Raw genomic sequence first — 18,870 nt, forward strand, 5'->3', positions numbered from 1 at the left:
AGGTGAGTAGAACCGCCAGGACTGCTTACTCTTTTCTACCCTTGATCGTTCTCTGTTGACTTTCTCAAGATCACTATCTGTATGCGTCTTTTGGGACATGAGTGAGTTATTTGGACCGTGGTAAAAAGATGATAGCAAGGTGTTTGGCTGTTTACTGTACGGCTTGAGACAATGAGGAATGTCTCGACGGTGTTGTGGGCCGTTGCAGGATCAGTGAAAAACACAATAGTGCTGGATAATTCGCATCAATCATTCTCCCTTGTATTTACACGGCATTTCACATCAACCTCAGGCTCAAGAAAGGATAGTCAAAGCAGACGATAAAAGCCCGACTTCGCTAAATCCATTCTACATGGTGTCAATGTCAACCTTTGTGATGTCCTTCTTCTCGTCAACTCAGCTGGTATGGGTGATACTCTGTCAGATCAACCTTTTCAAGGGACCAACCCTTTTAACCACATCTTCAAGCTTCCCTGTTCAACCCGTAACAGGCGAGAAAACTAAACCAGCATGCATGCTGTCCTTCCCAGCTCCTCCCTCCCGCCTCCCTATTCCCCCTTTACTACTCAACCTGCTCAAGACATGGATGACATTTCTGTCTCCAATCTGATTATCCTACGTAGCCTTGCTACCAACCAACCTCCTCCACGATCCCAGCTCCCTCCCGACTCCCTCTTCAGACGAGCCGTCCTCGACCACGAACGCAACGCCGACCCGTCCAGATGGGGTCTATACCGACACGGCCAGCTTATCACTTCGCCCTCATTCAAACAAGACGGAAGCTGGACAGCCTGGTTTAAATGGATTACAGAACCTATAATCTTACCCTCCTATGGCTCTTTTGAAGGCGCAAACCAATGGACTCTAACTTTTCATTCATAACATGATGCATCTCATTCCATGTCCCGATCTGAATCCAGTGGAATACATCGTATGGCCATCACATTGCCTTATCCTCGGGCCGTTGGTTCCGGTGCCTCTTTCCTTGTGACCGCTACTGACCGGACCGGATCATGGCGATACTGAGCCGTGCTATAATCATTCAATGTTGACGGTAACCAATCAGAAGCCGCTGTGGATATGTTTATAAGGGCTTGCTTGGTTGAGCCCCACGGGGCCCCGAGGGGAAATGCTGGAGAACAGCTTCCAGGTGATTCTGTTTTATTTTTTTAAGGATCAAACGGGCCGTCGACTCCGCCGGACCGCTTGGAACTAGGGAAATATAAATCCGTTTGAAAAGGTATATATGGAAGCAACCGCTGAGATTTGGATCGTGGTTGAGATTTCGACAGACCGTTTGAACCACTCTCAATTAACAACATATCATGGTGGGATTCGGGTAAGTGGTTGAAAGGCTCTGGTTGCAGTGGCTCATTCCCATAGTTCCAAGCACCGCCTTGAGGCAGCCGCTCAGTCATCCCTCGTACCCACCGCTTCCTCAGCCTCCCGTCCATGGCATGCACATTCACGCTCGTATTTCCTTGCCGCCGTAGGCTTCTTGGGTATCTTTCTGTTTGGATACGACACTGGTCTAGGCGGAGGTGTCATCGCACTGTCTTCCTTTTCCAATAGCTTTCATATCACCGGTAGTGCAGACAAAAAGGCGCAGCTGCAAGGAAATGTGGTCGCCATTCTCCAAGGAGGAGCTTTCTTTGGTGCCATCATTGCAGCATGGGTGAACGACTATATGGGAAGAAAGCGGGTGAGTGTGGATGGTATAGATTGGCAAGTGCTGACGGACATATTGGGTAGTCGTTGATGGGTAGGTAAAATGTCAAGTCGCATGTGCTTACTGTACAGTCGGTTGTTGGATCTTTATCGTGGGTGCTTGTATCCAAACGGCTGCCACCCACCAAATCTCTTGGGTTTACGGCGGGCGATTCACGTCTGGTTTTGGAGTGGGTCTCATGTCTGCCGTCTGTCCTACCTATGCCAGTGAGTTGGCTTTCGGTCTAGGTCCAATAACTAATCCTTCCTGCCAGGTGAAATCGCTCCGAAAGAGATTAGAGGCCGTATCACAGGCATGTTTCAAATCGTTGTCGTCACTGGCGTCGCCTTTTCCTACTGGATCAACTATGGCGTGACCTTTATGGACCAAAATAGAGGCAACATTGTATGGCGTATCCCAATCGGATTCCAGCTTGTGCCAGTCGGATTCATGGTCATTCTCCTCCCCTTGCTGAAAGAATCGCCTAGGTGGCTCGCCACCAAGCATAGGGATGACCAGGCGCTGAAGCACCTGGCGTGGATCAGGAAATTGCCAGTGTCTGATCAGAGTGTGCAATTGGAGTATGCTGAAATTGCTGCCGCCATCAAGGAAGAGGAGGAAGCTACAAAAGGTGCCAGCTGGAGAGAAATCTTTGCGAAGGGTAACCCTATTCGTTTCATCATTGCCTTTGTCATCTTTACCCTTCAGCAATGGAGTGGACAGAATTCGATTTCTTACTATGCGCCAATCATATTCCAGTCTATTGGTGAGTTGAATGCGGAGTTTGTAGAGTGGTGTTAACCCAAACACAGGCATCCGAGGAAGTAAATCGGGACTCTTGGCCAGTGGTATCTATGGTATTGTTAAAATCGTTGTCACCAGTATATTTGTGGCGTTTGGCGTTGAGAGGTTTGGCAGGAAGCGGGTAAGTTCTTGTCGCTCTTCTTTACTCAACCGTGACTGACTTTCTTCAGCCTCTGTTGGTCGGTGTGGCTCTCATGTCCATGTTTCTGTGGATTGTGCGTCTTTGTCGGTATTGGAAGATACCATAAGCTGATTATTCGGTAGATTGGGGCAATCTTCAACACCCACCTGCCAGACAAGAATGCTACCACGACTTCTAGTGCTTCCATCGCCATGGGTAAGTATTCGTTGGTCATCAAGGAGCCTAGGTTGATGTGGGGATTGTAGCGGTTATGATTTACCTCTATGTCATTCCTTACTGCTTCTCGGTGGGCCCTCTGCCATGGGTCATTTGTTCTGAAAGTAAGTCGTGTTGATTATCACTTATTCGGCCCACAGCTCATTACGGAATGTAGTTTTCAACAACCGTACCCGTCATTATGGATTAATGACTGCCGCTGCTACTCAGTGGTTATGGAACTTTGCGTAGGTCGCTTCCTCTACTTGACCATGTTTCTACTCACCATCTGGACAGCGTCACCAAGGCTACTCCTCTGATGGTCATTCACATGCCTAAGGGTGGTATCGTGAGTGTCGTTACACAATTGGCAAGAGTTGTATTGACGTTCCTACAGTTTTTCTTCTTTGCAGCAATCAATATCATTTCTTTTTGTCTTGCTCTCTTCCTCCCAGACACCGCCGGGGTCTCACTGGAGGCTATGGATGTCATCTTTGGGTCGGTTACCAAGGAAGAGCGCGAGGCAGAGATTGCGAGGCGAGCTATGGAGCTTGAAGGAAATGGTTTGGACGACGAAGAGAAGCCTGGTTCAGAGCATGTGGAGCATATCAAGTCGACTCCGTAGGTGGTAATTATGGCCACAAGAACAGGGGCCTTTAGTGTATATTTTCTATTTGTTTAAGACACAGATTGGTTTGGAAAGGGCTCATAGGATCATAAATTATTTTTGTACACTATGGAGCGCGGCTGGCAGTCAAGCTCGAGTTGATAGACACATTTATATGTTGAACGTTGACGGGAATCTACCCTATTGCTAATTATTGTGCTGTTGGGTCCAGTAGACGCTGGTTGTAAAATCCTCAAGCCCTTAATATTTCAGTGACTCATGTACAACACACCAACAGCTTTCGCTAAGAAGGGATGTTGATCGCTAATGAATACTTGCATTGTACAGCATAAATGACAACAACAATAACCGATCAGAGACACTCTGAGAGGCTACCTTACTGAAAAGCAGGATAGTAGAATCAAATGTCAATCCCTTTGGATGAATCTCCACCCGTTCCTTCCTCTAAAGTTTGACATAAGTCCTGGAAGGCCACGAAATGTATCAACGGATAACTCACTGAGAAGGTCCAACTCGATTCTGAAACCTTGAATCACTCCATTCTTGACTTCATTGCTCATTCCTTTTCCAATCTTTCGACATTGCCTCATGAGCGCCAGAGTATATGTAGGCGGAGTAAGCTTTATCATCCAAAGTGGAGCAGCTGAGAGATCGAATATGGAATGTCCTGCATATCCAGCCTGTGTCTCCTCGTCTGAAGACGCCTACGCAGGGGTGTCGGCAGAGGCTAATTGAAAGAAGGAAAACTCACGACATTCTTCCACTCCCATGATAACCCCTTCTTCAACGCAGCAATGCACAGATCACGGTTATCCATACGCGCAGCAACAACAAAGACGCGTTCGGACGAGACGATCTCGAGCTCTACCCATCGGTACAGAGCATAGATAAAGGTTTGTTTTGCTGACGCAGCGTCATATTTGGCAAGGAAATCTCCAAGGCGCCGACACCTGATTCCCAGTTGAACCATCCCAGTAGCCTCGAGATCTGGTTCATGTCCCATAGAAAGATCAAGATATAGACATACAATGTCTGATGCTTCAATGTCATCATCGGTCAGAATGATTTCATGCGAACTGTCGCAAAGTTCCAGCATTGAGCGAAACACTGAACTGTGGGATTGTCGTTAGGCCAGTTTATTTTATTGTTTACAGCATATACCTACCTGTGAGCTCTCAGCTGGTAAGAGTGCACCCTAAACCTCAAGCCATCGCTGGCAACAAGTATGATATCCGCATCCTCGTCTTGGTATCTCCTGTTGAGATTATTGATTGTATCTGGCGTGTTTTCCGATGTATCGCTGGGCATATAGTTTGAATATCTCTTGCCAGAATGTTGCTGACTTTGAATACAATAGATTTCCTAGGATCTCAATTGTGCTGATTTATATTAAAAGAACAAATAATGATAGTTGCACGACCATTTTCGGCGATGTCCGCTTCGGTTACCCCCCAAATAAAAATAAATAGGTGACGAATATTTTCTATTAGAATTTAAATCTATTGTCATTAAATACAACTTATTGATTCTTGTTTTGATAATCAAATTACTTTTCAACCAGCTACAACATCCCGTAAGTATCTCTAAACGTCAAAGCTAAAATTCTTTTACAATACCTCAAGTACTCCATACAAACATGCCAATCAACAGAGCTCCGAAGAAATATATCGCCTGGGTGGCTCCCGACGCGTAATCCGTCTTTGGCACTTCCAAGCTTGGCTCTTTTTGACTGGCCAAGACAACGCCGAGTGCCGCGAGCCCCATCCCTAACAGCACTCTACTGTCGCCAAATACCACATCCTCCACACTCCAAAGCAAGGACTCTCCAGTCTCCACAGCTCCAACAATCAAGGGAGTGAGTCCACTTCGAGCTTCTGTTAGGGAGACTTCAGCATATGGCGCAATAGTGTAAACGGCGGAAGACAATCCAAAATGCCAATCGGCAACAAGAAGGCAGATCAAGAACAGAGCGCCAAGCACCAGAAACTGTACCATCGGTTCAAGGTATTCAGGCTGCGAGTATTGTCTTTTAGGGTAATCTGTGACCCAATCAATCACCAGTGGGAGTGCCACGACCAAAGCAGCAAGGATCATTTTCAAGAGTCTGTCTGGGTTTGAAGGACCGGTGAAATTGAAGGTGACAGGTTCCCATACTTTTTCCTCTACAGGTTCTTCTACCGTGATCTCCACAGGCCTCTCATTTGTAGAGGAGCCGATGTTGATGGGATTACCATCACCCTGTGAGTTTACATTGTTGATGTGGATATGTGCTTTGGGCTCTGGCTTGCTGTTGACAACCCATTTGGACCCAGCCGCCGCTCTTGCTCTTGGGCTAATAGCTGCTCTGGGCGCTGCGTCGTTGACTGGGTCAGTCAGAATAGCGCCAAGACCTCCAGGCCCTCTCATCCCTTCAAGTCCCCCAGTGAAGATACTAGGGCGCTTGAGAGTGGGCATGCTATGGGAACCAATCTGTGGCAAACTTGATCTGCCAGTCATTGCTAGCAATGGTATCAAGAGCAGCAAACCAAGCAGTATTGGCGGACTGAGCCACGACTTGCTTTCTCCATCGTTCTTTTTGTCCTTTTCACCTGGAGACCTGCCGTCGCCTCTGCCTCCTGATCCTGTTCCACTACTTCTACCTCCTGATCCTGTTCCACTACTTCTACCTCCTGATCCTGTTCCACTACTTCTACCTCCTGATCCTGTTTCTGCTTCTTTGCTTTTGCCTCCTGATCCTGATCCTGCTTCTTTACCTTTGCCTCCTGATCCTGATCCACTACTTCTGCCTCCTGATCCTGTTTCTGCTTCTTTGCTTTTGCCTCCTGATCCTGATCCTGCTTCTTTACCTTTGCCTCCTGACCCTGATCCACCACTTCTGCCTCCTGATCCTGATCCACTACTTCTACCTCCTGATCCTGTTTCTGCTTCTTTGCCTTTGCCTCCTGATCCTGTTCCACTACTTCTGCCTCCTGATCCTGTTTCTGCTTCTTTGCTTTTGCCTCCTGATCCTGATCCTGCTTCTTTACCTTTGCCTCCTGATCCTGATCCACTACTTCTGCCTCCTGATCCTGTTTCTGCTTCTTTGCTTTTGCCTCCTGATCCTGATCCTGCTTCTTTGCCTTTGCCTCCTGATCCTGATCCACTACTTCTACCTCCTGATCCTGTTTCTGCTTCTTTGCTTTTGCCTCCTGATCCTGATCCTGCTTCTTTACCTTTGCCTCCTGATCCTGATCCACTACTTCTGCCTCCTGATCCTGTTTCTGCTTCTTTGCTTTTGCCTCCTGATCCTGATCCTGCTTCTTTGCCTTTGCCTCCTGATCCTGATCCACTACTTCTACCTCCTGATCCTGTTTCTGCTTCTTTGCCTTTGCCTCCTGATCCTGTTCCACTACTTCTGCCTCCTGATCCTGTTTCTGCTTCTTTGCTTTTGCCTCCTGATCCTGATCCTGCTTCTTTACCTTTGCCTCCTGATCCTGATCCACTACTTCTGCCTCCTGATCCTGTTTCTGCTTCTTTGCCTTTGCCTCCTGATCCTGTTTCTGCTTCTTTGCTTTTGCCTCCTGACCCTGATCCTGCTTCTTTGCCTTTGCCTCCTGATCCTGATCCTGCTTCTTTACCTTTGCCTCCTGATCCTGATCCACTACTTCTGCCTCCTGATCCTGATCCACTACTTCTACCTCCTGATCCTGTTTCTGCTTCTTTGCCTTTGCCTCCTGATCCTGTTCCACTACTTCTGCCTCCTGATCCTGTTTCTGCTTCTTTGCTTTTGCCTCCTGATCCTGATCCTGCTTCTTTGCCTTTGCCTCCTGATCCTGATCCTGCTTCTTTACCTTTGCCTCCTGACCCTGATCCACCACTTCTGCCTCCTGATCCTGATCCACTACTTCTACCTCCTGATCCTGTTTCTGCTTCTTTGCCTTTGCCTCCTGATCCTGTTCCACTACTTCTGCCTCCTGATCCTGTTTCTGCTTCTTTGCTTTTGCCTCCTGATCCTGATCCTGCTTCTTTGCCTTTGCCTCCTGATCCTGATCCTGCTTCTTTACCTTTGCCTCCTGATCCTGATCCACCACTTCTGCCTCCTGATCCTGTTTCTGTCTTGCTTGGATCTGTGGTACTTGGGCGTCTATCCTTTTTGTCATTTCCTCCCAAACTCCATCCTGCGTTAAGACCAAAGAGAATGAAAAGAAGCAATACCAAGGCAAGTCCTACACCGGGCAAATCAATATGCTTTAAATTTGTTCTGCTCGTTAGGTCTTCGCCCAAAGTTGTATTGCTTCGTTCAGTTGCATTGGTTTCAAGCGGTGTTCTGTTTTGCAAGCAATCTCCTGGATAAAGCTCACAGTAATGTTGACGCAAGTCAGATGGTGGAGGATACCAATTGGTTGGTGGAGCGATAACTACCTGCTGGTTTCCGTTCTGACTGGCAGGTGTAGCTGAAGAATATTTGGGTGGAATCGGTGAACTGTAAGGAATCCAAGACTCCTCGATATATTCCTGGTCAAAGTCATCTTGTGGGTCGATCCAATCATCCTGAATGTTGATATCGCCCAATTCGTCCTCCAAAGCATATTGGGGCGGTGGATACGCTTCAGTGTATTCGTATCCTGGCCCTGTGTCATATTCAGTGTCGTATCCTGGCTGTATCACTTCCTCAACATAGGGCGGCCTGTCATATTCAGGAGTGTATGGATCCATCTTGAAGATCTTTTCGGTCAAGAAGGCCCCGTTACTGCCTATCAAACAATGCGATTAGACATTTGAAGTGTGAAAAAGTGTATATTCATTTCCATTCCTTGTCGTCCCTTTCTATTGGGTTCAAAGGAAGATTCAAAGTTTTAAAAGGATCCATGTTGTATCCTGTACTGGTGCTCACACTCATCCAAACTGATGCGCGATAGAAACACAATACATGCAATCCTGTTAACATTACAGAGGTTATCGTTATGGAGTTGACAAAACGTCTATTGTCAATACAGCTACTAAACCATCCGATACTGCTCCTCCTACAAGTTGGACGCTATCATGATATCAGTACTAATTTCAGCAGCTTTACTAACGATCGCTTACCCGGTATAGTGATTCCACAATGCTTCTCAATATTAGCTACACAAGCTTCAAAAAATGACTGTACTCACTCCTATTCTCTGGCAATAGACCATCTTCAAATGTCACTACAGTCTTGTATCTATATCCTCTTTTCTCAATACCACCTTCAATGACGGTACTTGTAGTCACGTCATCTCCAATTACCACACCTGTGGCATTTCCAACAAATAAATTTCTTCCCAAATCATAACTGAAAAAAAATTCAGCTACAGTGCTGCACATATGCAAAGTGTAGTGGTTTACGCATTTAGCCCCAGATTGTGGTGAGTTGTGCTGTCCATTTCTGCTGAAGTGCTAAAAAAATAGGCTCCACTTTGAATCCAGCCAAGGTCACAAACCGTAAGCGTACGACATACATCCTCAAACTTGATGCCCACCTTGTCTCTTGCCTGAAAACCCGGATATGATTACCTCCATAAATCGACTCCAAACATGTCCCCAAAATATCGTCGTGGAAATATTGATACCTCAAAATACTCCTCTGAGTCTCTGTTGATATGGAAACAGTCAGCTTGAAAATCGTGACCAATATGACAGCCCACGATTCCTGTTGCCATCCCCAAGGTTACTCTGCTGGTAATTGCCCATCTGCAACCCCAAACACTCTCCTCCAAAACCAGCTGCTTCAAGGTAATTGTACAATCCGCCCTCCCACATAGTCTCTGCCAACACTCTGGGACTCGACTGATTCGACACTATCACATTCAACGGTTCTCCTAGATTGGCTGGTACGGTTTCGAGAGTATACTAATCCATAGTTAGAGATTTGGAGGTTGGCCATCACTCACAGTCAACATACTCCCCCCTGATAACTTAGGATCTAGAAAACCAGACTGTCCATGAGCTTTTGCCACATATTGCAAAGATAGACTAGCAGCAAGTAACAGATTCCAGAACATGGAGTGTAGAGATGAAGAATACATCTTGATACATACACTATTATGACTGTGAAAGGCGCCCTTTGTCGTCTTGACTGACAAAGGATCCCAAGGCCATCAAGAGCTACCGTTACGACTATCGACAGTTTCCCTTTCAACTCTCAAGACATGTGCTTCTTGGCCAAGCTTGGTTTCTTGGTTTCATCGCTCCCACTGGCGCGAGAACATATGAGATAGATGAGACCGATTGCAGCAAAACACAAGATGATGGTTGCCTCTTGCCAGTTGTCAAGAGCGAGGCTCTCGACTGATTCTACCGACGGTACGGTGGGAGGAGCGGGGGCTAGAGAACGCATCAACATTTGCTCGTTCAATGGCCAAGACTACTTGCGTGGTTGTACAGGGAGCATGGCGATTCTCGGATTTGGTGATCGACCTTGGGCGTGCCGAACATTCGCCCCTAATGCTTTACGCTTCACTTTGCGTTGGACCGCTGGTGACTGTCAGCCCATCCACCACAAAAGTCGACCTACTCTGAATGTTGATTGAACTTTTCGGTTTACGCCTCTTCAAGACTGGGTTATTTTGGATATGATTGTTGCTGTTGATGTTTTGGTTACCGCTCTGCATATTTTGCATCGTTTGCTGAGTCATGGCCGCCATCTGCGCTGCCTGCATTTGTTGCGATTGCATCTGCTGCATCATCATCTGGTTCATCATCATCATCTGCATCTGGTCCGCCATTTTCGACGAACTCGAGACGTCTTGCTGTTGGTGCATGACTTGGATCTGTGGTGGTCTGAATACCAAGGTCAGTGTCGCCCACACCTACCAACCTACTTTTCGACACGTTCTCTGTACGCCCGTGCCGGTTTCTGGTACGACCTCTCCACAGGGTGGTGTCTTATTGGAGGTTGCGGCGGTGCTCCTTCGTACGGGGCGTATGTATCGTGAATGTTGGGTCGAGGCCAAGTTTGCTCATGGTAAACCTCATGAGGTGACGGTGGCTGGACTTGCGGCGAGAGTGGTTGCTGGTGTATCTCTGGCGCAAAACCAGAGCTCTCCTCTCTCCTCTCTTGCAACGGCTGCATACCGCCAACAGATGGGGCATCCAACGCCTGTCCATCCGCCAACCCATGCTGGGGCACATCCACGCCCTCTGGAATATCACTAATCCAAACCGACTTCAGCATACACTCTCCCCGACACTCGCTTACCTCGCAAATCCGCCTGGCATCTGTGGTGGGAGAAACGACATGGCAAGAGTTACTAGAGAAGTGTGTCCAATCCACCATGACGGTTTTTCACTTGAAGTGGGAAAAGGAGGTCATTCAACAAAGGGTGTCTGTAACGTTTGGTGATCTTTTGTCTGTTTGCAACTTTGCATACGCCTCACGCTACCTCCTCACTAGCTGCTCTGCCATGTACGACGGCAGCCCAAACAGAGGGCCGCCTGGTAGCGATGCGTACGGCACCTCCGCTTTTCCAACGCTGTAGCAGAATCTACGGTAGTCTGGCTTCTGGTATCTAAAATACTTTGGTACGCCGTATGTATGTGGCTGTGGTGTCACTGAGCCCCAACCAAACAGCGGCGCGGGTCCAAAACCAACATTGTGGAGAGGGTACGAGGGAGTGTAGGGATGTGGCCTTGAGTGTGGGATAGCCCAAGAGGGGAGTATTGCGACAGGCCCGCTGTCGTAAAACCTCTTTTCGTCGTCGTCGTACCGCTCTACTGGCGGTGAATGTGCCCGGCGGCAAGCCCTATGATGGGAGCAGGTATTTCTTTGTGATTCCATCGAGTTGGTCATGGTGAGGCAAAGAGATGAATGTGGGAGGGTTATATCCACTGTGGTCAACCTTTTTACTGTATCCTTTCAGCTTCCCCTGTCGCGTAGAGCGCAGAGTGTAAAGTATAGAGTGTATCAGAGTGCATAACAGAGAGCGCCAGTGGCGTATGGCAGCGTATGCATCATTACATGGGTGTATCTCTACTTGCCCTGCTCATACACTTCTTTACCAGTAGGTCCCCGCCATATAGTTGTACGGACCATACCACGACCCCGCCCAGCCTGTGCCATAGTTTGAGCCATAGCCATATCTCCCCAAGCCGTTGTAGAGACTTCCATACATCCCACCATAGTAGAAGGGGGCAGAGGACATGAGTGGACCGGCCGCGCTGTAGACAAGCATTCTACGCCGTCAGCGAAGCCTCTCTCGTCGTACCTACTTGTAATTTTAGTTTCAGCTCTGCTGTAAATGTCTTCAAGACTGGGTATCTCTGGATGCGCCCGCTGCCATTTATACCTTCCTCTCCTCCCGCCCCTCGCTCGCGAAACGAGTATGACATGGTGAATCCTTTCAGCCCCCTCACCCAGCACTTGACCAACTCATGCAACACTCCTTTATCCCACAACCCTCTTCCACCAACGGCTCGCATTGTTTCGCAACTCTCTGTGACTCTTTCTCCAGCATGACGTCCACATCCAACTCAGCCGCCAGGCTCGACGACGCCTCGGCAGAGGTCGTATACAGCGGATTCCAGTCGACCTCGCCGTCGCAGTGCAACATTGAGGCGATTGCAAACGGCAAGTTTTACCGAAACACGGTCAGCTATACATCTACCCAGGGTGCCTCAGCCTCACTCCCATTCCGCGGCTCAACATTCGCCATCTATGGCATGACGGGGCCAGCGTTTGGATGTTTCTCCGTAAAGATGGATGGAGCGAAGGCGGAGGTTTATAATGCGTCGGCGACGGTTGACACCACGTCTCTGTTGTTTTCCACCACCGCTCTCGACCCTGCCATGTCGCATCGGGTTGTTGTAACGAATACCGACGGACGGTTGCTGGCGCTGGACTACTTTGAAGTGAATAGTGGCGGCGGCGGCACCACCACGGCGAACGGTCCACAGATGACGGCTGACTTTGGCGGTGGTAAGAATAACGGGAACCATCCAGGTGGTGGTGGTAATAACGGTGCGGCGGTGATTGGAGGTGTGTTGGGTGGACTGGCAGCGCTAGTGAGTCAACGAGAGGGAGCGCCACTGACAAGGTTAGTTTTTGCTGTGGCTCGGATGGGCCTATTGGCGATGGAAAAAGGCAGGAGGAAAGGGCTCGTTCATGACGGCGCTGGTTGGGACGTGGAACAGGAAGAAGGCAGAGGAGAAGAAGGAGGAGGAGAAAAAGTGGCCACTCTGGCCAATGGTCTGGTCAAGGCCAAAGTATGCAACGAATGGATAGAATGTATGGGTCTGTTGGCGTACAGTGTTTGTAGAGCATGAAGGGTTGTAAATGTAGTTGTCTATAGAGGTTAGGTGTGGCTGGTGATGGTGATAGCTGGAACGGAAAGAGAATAGATGTGGATGGGTGAATGATAGAGAAGGATGTGAATTGTTTGTATTTATTATTAATTAATTGTTAATTACTTTTCTTTTAAACAAGTGGACATCACCGTTCACTTCCACAGCTATTTTCTTATTTGTTACATTTATTTCATCTCTTCAATAATCCCTCTATCACATAGAGGAGGCAGGATTCACATACAACACTACACATCCACAGCATAAGAACCGTCGACAGCATCTATACGACAAGGCAGATAGACAAGCGGTGACCTACCCAACAGTCACGCTTGAACAAGCAGTAAGGGCGCTATAGGCTCACGCAGGGCATCTTGCAAAAGTGGGTTGGGGTGAAGCAGCAAGGCGGTGGACAAGCAAGATGCAAGAATGCTGTTGGGAACAGTCAACCGCTGAGCCGCTTGACTCAACACCCCGCCCGTTGTCAACAATCGCGTCAAGTCGTCGGTCGTGGATTTATAGAGAGCGGCAGGAACAGGCATCGAATACCAGCTCTGTGACAGAGCCATCTACGACTCGTGTCGGGTACGAGACGTCGGTCGTTTCAAATGCAAGCTATAGTGCATCGTTGGCGCCAAACACCTCAGAGGGGTATACCTCGGGCACAGGTTGGACAGATCCATCGACGAGAGCGTCGAGAACGACCTCTTTCACATCCTTGTGGTCATACTCGGCAACAGAGAGTGGCTCCTCACATACCGCTTCGTCGACAAAACCCGCGTTTGTCCCTGGAGCGACACTGAATCTGACGCTGGCAGGACAGACCGAAGTGGAAGCCGTCTACAGCGTCAAAGTCAAGTTTGGGCATCAAGACGATTCAGGCAGAAAGAGAGCGTCGTACAAGGACGACGGAGGCTACCAGTCTATGAATCTTCAAGTTGACTTGGGGTCGTCAGACATGGTGAGTTTTAGGTCGCGTGCTGGGCTCACCCATTTGGGATTAGTGGGTAGCAACAAAGGACTGTACCACTTTGGATTGTGTCGCTGCTCCGTTTCTCTACAACCAGGATCACTCGCTGAGCTCAGACATCTACACCAACATCACCTATCAGTCGGGTCAAGTGAACGGAATGGTTTACTGGGAGGAGATCGATCTTGCAGGTTTTCGAATAGGCTTTCAGGCCTTTGTAGGCGCAACCCAAGTAACAAACGAGAACTTGAAGGGCGGTGGTTTTGCAGGTGTATTAGGATTAGCCTGTAGGTCGTTGAATAATGGTCAACAGAGGTACTAATGCGATACAGTGCCTGCCAGTTCAAACATCTTATCAGAGGTGGGCGGCACGACAAGCTCTAATCCGGATGGAGCGACGCTTTTAGATAACCTGTTTGGTGCAGGCTCGTCTGCCCCCTCCTCTCGACTGTTTGCTCTCTCGCTGGAACGTCGTCAAGATGTCCGGACCCTGTCTCAACTCGGCATTGGTGAGATCTCGCCCATCTTTTGTCCATCGCCTTGCAATCCCTCGTACATCCCCATCGTTTCGCAGCCCAATCTTGGCGCGACAGGCTATCTGCATTGGCGAATACGGTTGAGAAGCTTGAGTGTTACCACTTGGAATAATGAGCAGGCAGGCACAGGGCAAAAAACGGTTGAGGTGCCAATAGGAGGCAGTTTTGTTTTTTCAAACAACGGTCCGCCATTGGCCGTACTTGATTCAGGTGGTGTGCAAATCTTGGTGGGAAGCCGAAATTATGCCGATGTAATCTATGGGGCTTATGGAATTCAGATGAGTCCAGATGGGTTTTGTGAGTATGCGGTCGCGGCGAATGAGCGTTTGCTGATGCAACCAAGATCGCATGCCGTGCACAAAACAGATTGCTCTGACATTCAACATTGATGGGCAGGATTTCCCTGTTCATCCGTTGGACATGACTTACCCCGATACGTCAGATCCTAGTCAGACTACTTGTGTCGGCATGATTCAATATTCTGACAAGTTGGGTGGCTTGGGTGACTTGTGAGTGATGTGTTTCTCGATGTGAATGGTTTGGCTGAGGAGGAATAGTATACTGGGAAGTTCATTCCTCAAAAACGTATATTCCATATACCAATACCCTGACACTAACTCTCATTCTACATGGCAACCTACCGTTGGGCTCGTTTCGTTGACCAATGCCTCTATTGCATCTCAAGACTTTTATGCTGTCAGAGTCTTACACCAATCACTCTCATTAGTCTCTTCCAATCAAGCATCGACAAATCCAAACGCGCCAGGCTACAATCCTACCCCTCACGATGGTGATACTTCAGCAGGTAAAAAAGCCGTCAGCTCCACGGTTATTGCTGTCGGTAGCGTCGTGGGCTTCTTCGTGCTTGCCTCTGCAGCATTTTGTGCGTGGTGGTTTTGGCTTCGACGGAAATTTGGTGCGGGCGGTGTTGTCGTGTATAAAACCCGTCAGAGACGTTCGTATCTCCATGATCGCAAATCGGATTACAGTTCTTCCACTTTGCGTAATAAAAAACATGACTATACCCAAAGACAAAAGAGTATGATTCAGGGCTATATGGATTACGAGGATGATTTTTGGGTATCAGGGACAGAAGGCGCCGACTCTATTCGACTAGGTTACATTCCTGAACCTGTTGAAAAGTATGATGAGACAATGATAAATGACAGGGCCTACGGTCGATCGTCAACAGCCAGTAGTTTCAAGAGGGAAACCGATGCTGTTGACGACGAAGCAGGGGAAGCGCTCGTTGACAGTTCTGATCTTATGTCTCCCCGTAGCGAGGCAGGCGAATTGAGTCGCTCGCCGATACGCAAACACCGTACACATCCAAGTAGTATCGCTTATCCTTTTGAGCCACTTCTCTCGGCTGACTCGGAATTCTCCCGCATTCAAGCACCAGGACCATACCCTTACCCATTCTCCTCTCACACCAAATCTCCATCCATGTCCATGTCAGGTCCTTTTCCAAATTCGGGAGCGAACAGGCTCTCGACGATGAGGCTTGATTCTTCGCCCATGTATGACATACGGGCGAGTGATTATTTCGACCTTTCTATCAATAATGGTGTTGGGGGACGAAGAGGGAGGAGTACTGAACGGGAAAGCGGAGGACATCGAAGGGCGAGTCCAAGCAAGGCCAGCGTCAAATTTTTAGACAGCCCACTCCTCGAGGAGTCGGGGAATGGCTCAAGAGATCAAAAGAGAAATCAAGATGGCTCGTGATAGGCCTGGGATATAAAATGATTTGGGTTTTGGAGTGTGAAACGAGATTATTTGAGATTATCATCAACCGCTTGAAGAGACGATGAGGTGAATATATAAGGGGCGGTCTGCTTTATCTAACGAGTTTACTATCCCATGTTGATTCGGTTCCGGGTCATGTGTAGATCAAAAGAAGCTCAAAATGGACAATCTTGTAGCTGTATAATGTGTTGTGAATGTATTTATCAAAGAGCATTCTTTTAGACAAGGAGGAATAATGGTGGTTTGATCCGTGTAACAAGTATTGCATACTACCGACTCATACGACTTGATACATACAACGAACAAATGATGACTACCATACAACTGTTGACTCAACCACGAGACCGAGGATCTACGACATAGTGATGAAACATGAAAACGAGAGAGAAAAACATGTCAACCTTTAAGCAATGTTGACTCTTGTATGCAAAAAAAAAAGACTTGTACGCCTCTTTTAAGATACCCGAATATCCAAAAGGTGAACGGGCGACTGTGATTTGATGAGAAAAGGTTCACAAAAGGTGTTTTTGCGGTGTGTTTGAATGTGTTGGCATTATAGGCAATGTAAGAGTCTTCATCCATTTGCCCAGCAAGGCAACACAATCCCACATATATGCCTGATTGGCCCCTTTCTCTTGTCTGCTCGCATCGAGCAAAATAGAATGGTTCAGGTTGACAGTGTTGACATTCTGTTGATCTTTGTCGTTGCCAGCTTGCACAGACACAAGACAGAGATGTATATTAGGACTCGCATTGTGAACTTTGGCAGATTGTGGCACAGAATAAGTTGATGCGGGAGCATCAAAGCCAGAATGCCATACAACGTGGGGAACGGGCAAGATGTGTTGACTCTCTTTCTGGTGACCTGAAACAGGCATACTGCTCTGCTACCACATCAGAAATTGTTTACAAGTTTATTAAACTGGAAACCAACAATGAGATCATTACTCCGTGCTTCCTGCATGGTACCTTTCTTACTCGTTGAGGTGCTTCGATTCTTGATATCTTGTCCATACTTTTCTCCTCTCAGTCATATGTTCTCAATGATGCAGAGAAAACTTACCTGGATAGATTCTTTCGCATCATTGACCACTTGTGTTTCCTTGTTCAACACCTTGTCCTGTCCGTCCGCGACATTCCCTTTATTTGGCATTGTACCAAATTTCCTGTGCCTCGTCGCGTGCTCTTTCCAATTTTTATCGAGTCGACTCTCATCCAATTCTGCAGCAATTCTATGTTTCAAGGGAAAACGTTTTTCCGTTTCAAAGGCGAAAACTTCATGACGATTCAGCTGGAATAATGCAGCACTAAGAGCAATGTCTTGTTTCGAGTCCCCAAAGCGTCGTGGTGTGGCAAGTTCCGGCTTGAGATGATAAAAAGAAAAAGATCCACATGGAAGTGAGCAGGAATCACAAAGCCTGTGATATGGCGATACAACTTGAGCTTGTGGTAACGGAAGAGACTGTGTGCAGCTGGCAGCCAGAGAATATTGAGAAGAATGACTGTTACGAGGGTGACAGCCATTAGAGATGAAGCAAGATGCTTTCGTGTCTTGTGTCACTGTCCTGCAGCGACATGTCGGATTTGGGCTGGCACGAGATGATGAGGCCGTGTCACGCTGGGTCGACTGCAAATGACAATCACTTGATGTCGGTTCGGAACCAAAAGAGAATTGCTGCATATAAGCCAGCGAAGGTTGTCTGAAAAGAACGTTAATTGACATCATTACACCAACGCAAGACACACCTTTCGAACGCATCGCTGGTGCTTGCTTCATGGCACGTAGGACCTCGGACCGCCTCCAGAGCGTCCTGCACACGTTTAGGCTCCTCGACGAATCCTACAAAATCAAGAGATGGCAATCGGCCAGATTGAATCTCTGTCGTCTCATGGGCGAGTAGAGAGGAGTGCAAGCAGGACGATAGGGTAGCCTTCTTCTCAGGCATATAGCGGTCTTCTTGACAAGACTCATGTCTGTCCGGCAGAGCCTGGTCGTCTTCTTCCAGAAACGGATTCAGATCGTCAACAACTTTGGTAGCGACATCTTTCGCCGTCACATCGCAATCCTTTGACCTCTCAGCCACAGCCTCGGCCACGTAAAACGGGCAAGTGGCGGACTCGAGAAACGGCGTGACAATGTGTTCCGATAACGGCGAGTCCATCGTAGAGTTAGTTGTCTTTGAATGGCTGATAAGAGCGAAAAAGAGTAAGAGTGAAAAGGAGTTGAAGAGAAAAGTCGGTGGCAAGAGACGTGTTGACCGATTATATTATAGTTGACATGTGTTGAAAACAGGGGATAACAAGAAAAGAAAATCAATACAAAAAATCATCACGATAAGAGGGAGAGTTTGATGACCATCTTGACGATCATTTTAGCTTCTCCACATCTCCCCTCGGATAGCTGATGTTTTATCCGTCGGGCGTGGATGATCTGCCTCCTTTGAGACTAGCGCGGTGCCATTTTCTGGTAGTGCGGTGCAGAGTTGACACGATATCTCACGTTGGGTCCTTTCGGCGCGTTCACTTGTGATGGATACGCGTTTTAGCGTAACTATATTTTCTGATGGCTTTCTTACCAGCGATCCATGCCCAATCAACACACACGTTGATCACTGCTGAGGGTATGATTTTGCCACCCATATAATTGCAATGACTACGATTCGATACTAATGGTCATTAGAAAATGATTTGTAATGGAATAGTCAGTGTCATGACATATGCGTTGTGGTTGATTATGCCAATGTCACTATGGAAGCTTGAACTGTCGCGACCGAGAGGGTTAGGAAGCTGGCAAGGCTGTAAAAATGGTAGAGCCAAGTGGGATGTTCTTTCCAGTGGTCGTATACAGTGGTCGTATAC

At 47.8% G+C, this 18,870-nt stretch overlaps 10 protein-coding genes across 10 annotated transcripts; 3 read left to right on the forward strand and 7 right to left on the reverse strand.

The window, feature by feature from the left end:
- Positions 1–510: 510 nt before the first annotated feature.
- Positions 511–882, forward strand: L203_102566 (uncharacterized protein; the record flags this gene model as incomplete). The annotated part of the gene is made up of 1 exon (XM_066211990.1): positions 511–882. The coding sequence occupies one exon, from the start codon at positions 511–513 to the stop codon at positions 880–882; it is 372 nt and encodes a 123-aa protein (XP_066068087.1).
- A 443-nt stretch (positions 883–1,325) lies between these two features.
- L203_102567 (uncharacterized protein) lies at positions 1,326–3,474 on the forward strand (the record flags this gene model as incomplete). Its single annotated transcript, XM_066211991.1, has 12 exons — positions 1,326–1,339; positions 1,384–1,702; positions 1,753–1,762; positions 1,900–1,935; positions 1,983–2,474; positions 2,521–2,633; positions 2,683–2,727; positions 2,777–2,849; positions 2,900–2,974; positions 3,028–3,097; positions 3,147–3,198; positions 3,247–3,474. The coding sequence occupies 12 exons, from the start codon at positions 1,326–1,328 to the stop codon at positions 3,472–3,474; spliced, it is 1,527 nt and encodes a 508-aa protein (XP_066068088.1).
- A 403-nt stretch (positions 3,475–3,877) lies between these two features.
- L203_102568 (uncharacterized protein) lies at positions 3,878–4,785 on the reverse strand (the record flags this gene model as incomplete). The annotated part of the gene is made up of 4 exons (XM_066211992.1): positions 3,878–3,921; positions 3,977–4,181; positions 4,229–4,589; positions 4,643–4,785. 4 exons carry the CDS (start codon positions 4,783–4,785, stop codon positions 3,878–3,880), a joined length of 753 nt encoding a protein of 250 aa, XP_066068089.1.
- A 309-nt stretch (positions 4,786–5,094) lies between these two features.
- Positions 5,095–8,172, reverse strand: L203_102569 (uncharacterized protein; the record flags this gene model as incomplete). Its single annotated transcript, XM_066211993.1, has 1 exon — positions 5,095–8,172. One exon carries the CDS (start codon positions 8,170–8,172, stop codon positions 5,095–5,097), a length of 3,078 nt encoding a protein of 1,025 aa, XP_066068090.1.
- Positions 8,173–8,418: 246 nt separating this feature from the next.
- On the reverse strand, positions 8,419–9,482 carry L203_102570 (uncharacterized protein; the record flags this gene model as incomplete). Its single annotated transcript, XM_066211994.1, has 7 exons — positions 8,419–8,494; positions 8,545–8,566; positions 8,613–8,773; positions 8,827–8,895; positions 8,961–9,072; positions 9,126–9,267; positions 9,372–9,482. The coding sequence occupies 7 exons, from the start codon at positions 9,480–9,482 to the stop codon at positions 8,419–8,421; spliced, it is 693 nt and encodes a 230-aa protein (XP_066068091.1).
- Positions 9,483–9,622: 140 nt separating this feature from the next.
- On the reverse strand, positions 9,623–10,719 carry L203_102571 (uncharacterized protein; the record flags this gene model as incomplete). The annotated part of the gene is made up of 4 exons (XM_066211995.1): positions 9,623–9,804; positions 9,995–10,260; positions 10,302–10,631; positions 10,679–10,719. 4 exons carry the CDS (start codon positions 10,717–10,719, stop codon positions 9,623–9,625), a joined length of 819 nt encoding a protein of 272 aa, XP_066068092.1.
- Positions 10,720–10,858: 139 nt separating this feature from the next.
- On the reverse strand, positions 10,859–11,269 carry L203_102572 (uncharacterized protein; the record flags this gene model as incomplete). The annotated part of the gene is made up of 1 exon (XM_066211996.1): positions 10,859–11,269. The coding sequence occupies one exon, from the start codon at positions 11,267–11,269 to the stop codon at positions 10,859–10,861; it is 411 nt and encodes a 136-aa protein (XP_066068093.1).
- A 180-nt stretch (positions 11,270–11,449) lies between these two features.
- Positions 11,450–11,808, reverse strand: L203_102573 (uncharacterized protein; the record flags this gene model as incomplete). Its single annotated transcript, XM_066211997.1, has 2 exons — positions 11,450–11,637; positions 11,685–11,808. The coding sequence occupies 2 exons, from the start codon at positions 11,806–11,808 to the stop codon at positions 11,450–11,452; spliced, it is 312 nt and encodes a 103-aa protein (XP_066068094.1).
- Positions 11,809–11,931: 123 nt separating this feature from the next.
- L203_102574 (uncharacterized protein) lies at positions 11,932–15,990 on the forward strand (the record flags this gene model as incomplete). Its single annotated transcript, XM_066211998.1, has 6 exons — positions 11,932–12,681; positions 13,118–13,720; positions 13,764–14,016; positions 14,062–14,562; positions 14,609–14,774; positions 14,823–15,990. The coding sequence occupies 6 exons, from the start codon at positions 11,932–11,934 to the stop codon at positions 15,988–15,990; spliced, it is 3,441 nt and encodes a 1,146-aa protein (XP_066068095.1).
- A 533-nt stretch (positions 15,991–16,523) lies between these two features.
- On the reverse strand, positions 16,524–18,173 carry L203_102575 (uncharacterized protein; the record flags this gene model as incomplete). Its single annotated transcript, XM_066211999.1, has 4 exons — positions 16,524–16,895; positions 16,946–17,026; positions 17,075–17,711; positions 17,758–18,173. The coding sequence occupies 4 exons, from the start codon at positions 18,171–18,173 to the stop codon at positions 16,524–16,526; spliced, it is 1,506 nt and encodes a 501-aa protein (XP_066068096.1).
- Between the last annotated feature and the right edge of the window lie 697 nt (positions 18,174–18,870).

The sequence above is a fragment of the Cryptococcus depauperatus genome, chromosome 3, assembly GCF_001720195.1.
Source record: "Cryptococcus depauperatus CBS 7841 chromosome 3, complete sequence".
Taxonomy (NCBI): Eukaryota; Fungi; Basidiomycota; class Tremellomycetes; order Tremellales; family Cryptococcaceae; genus Cryptococcus; species Cryptococcus depauperatus.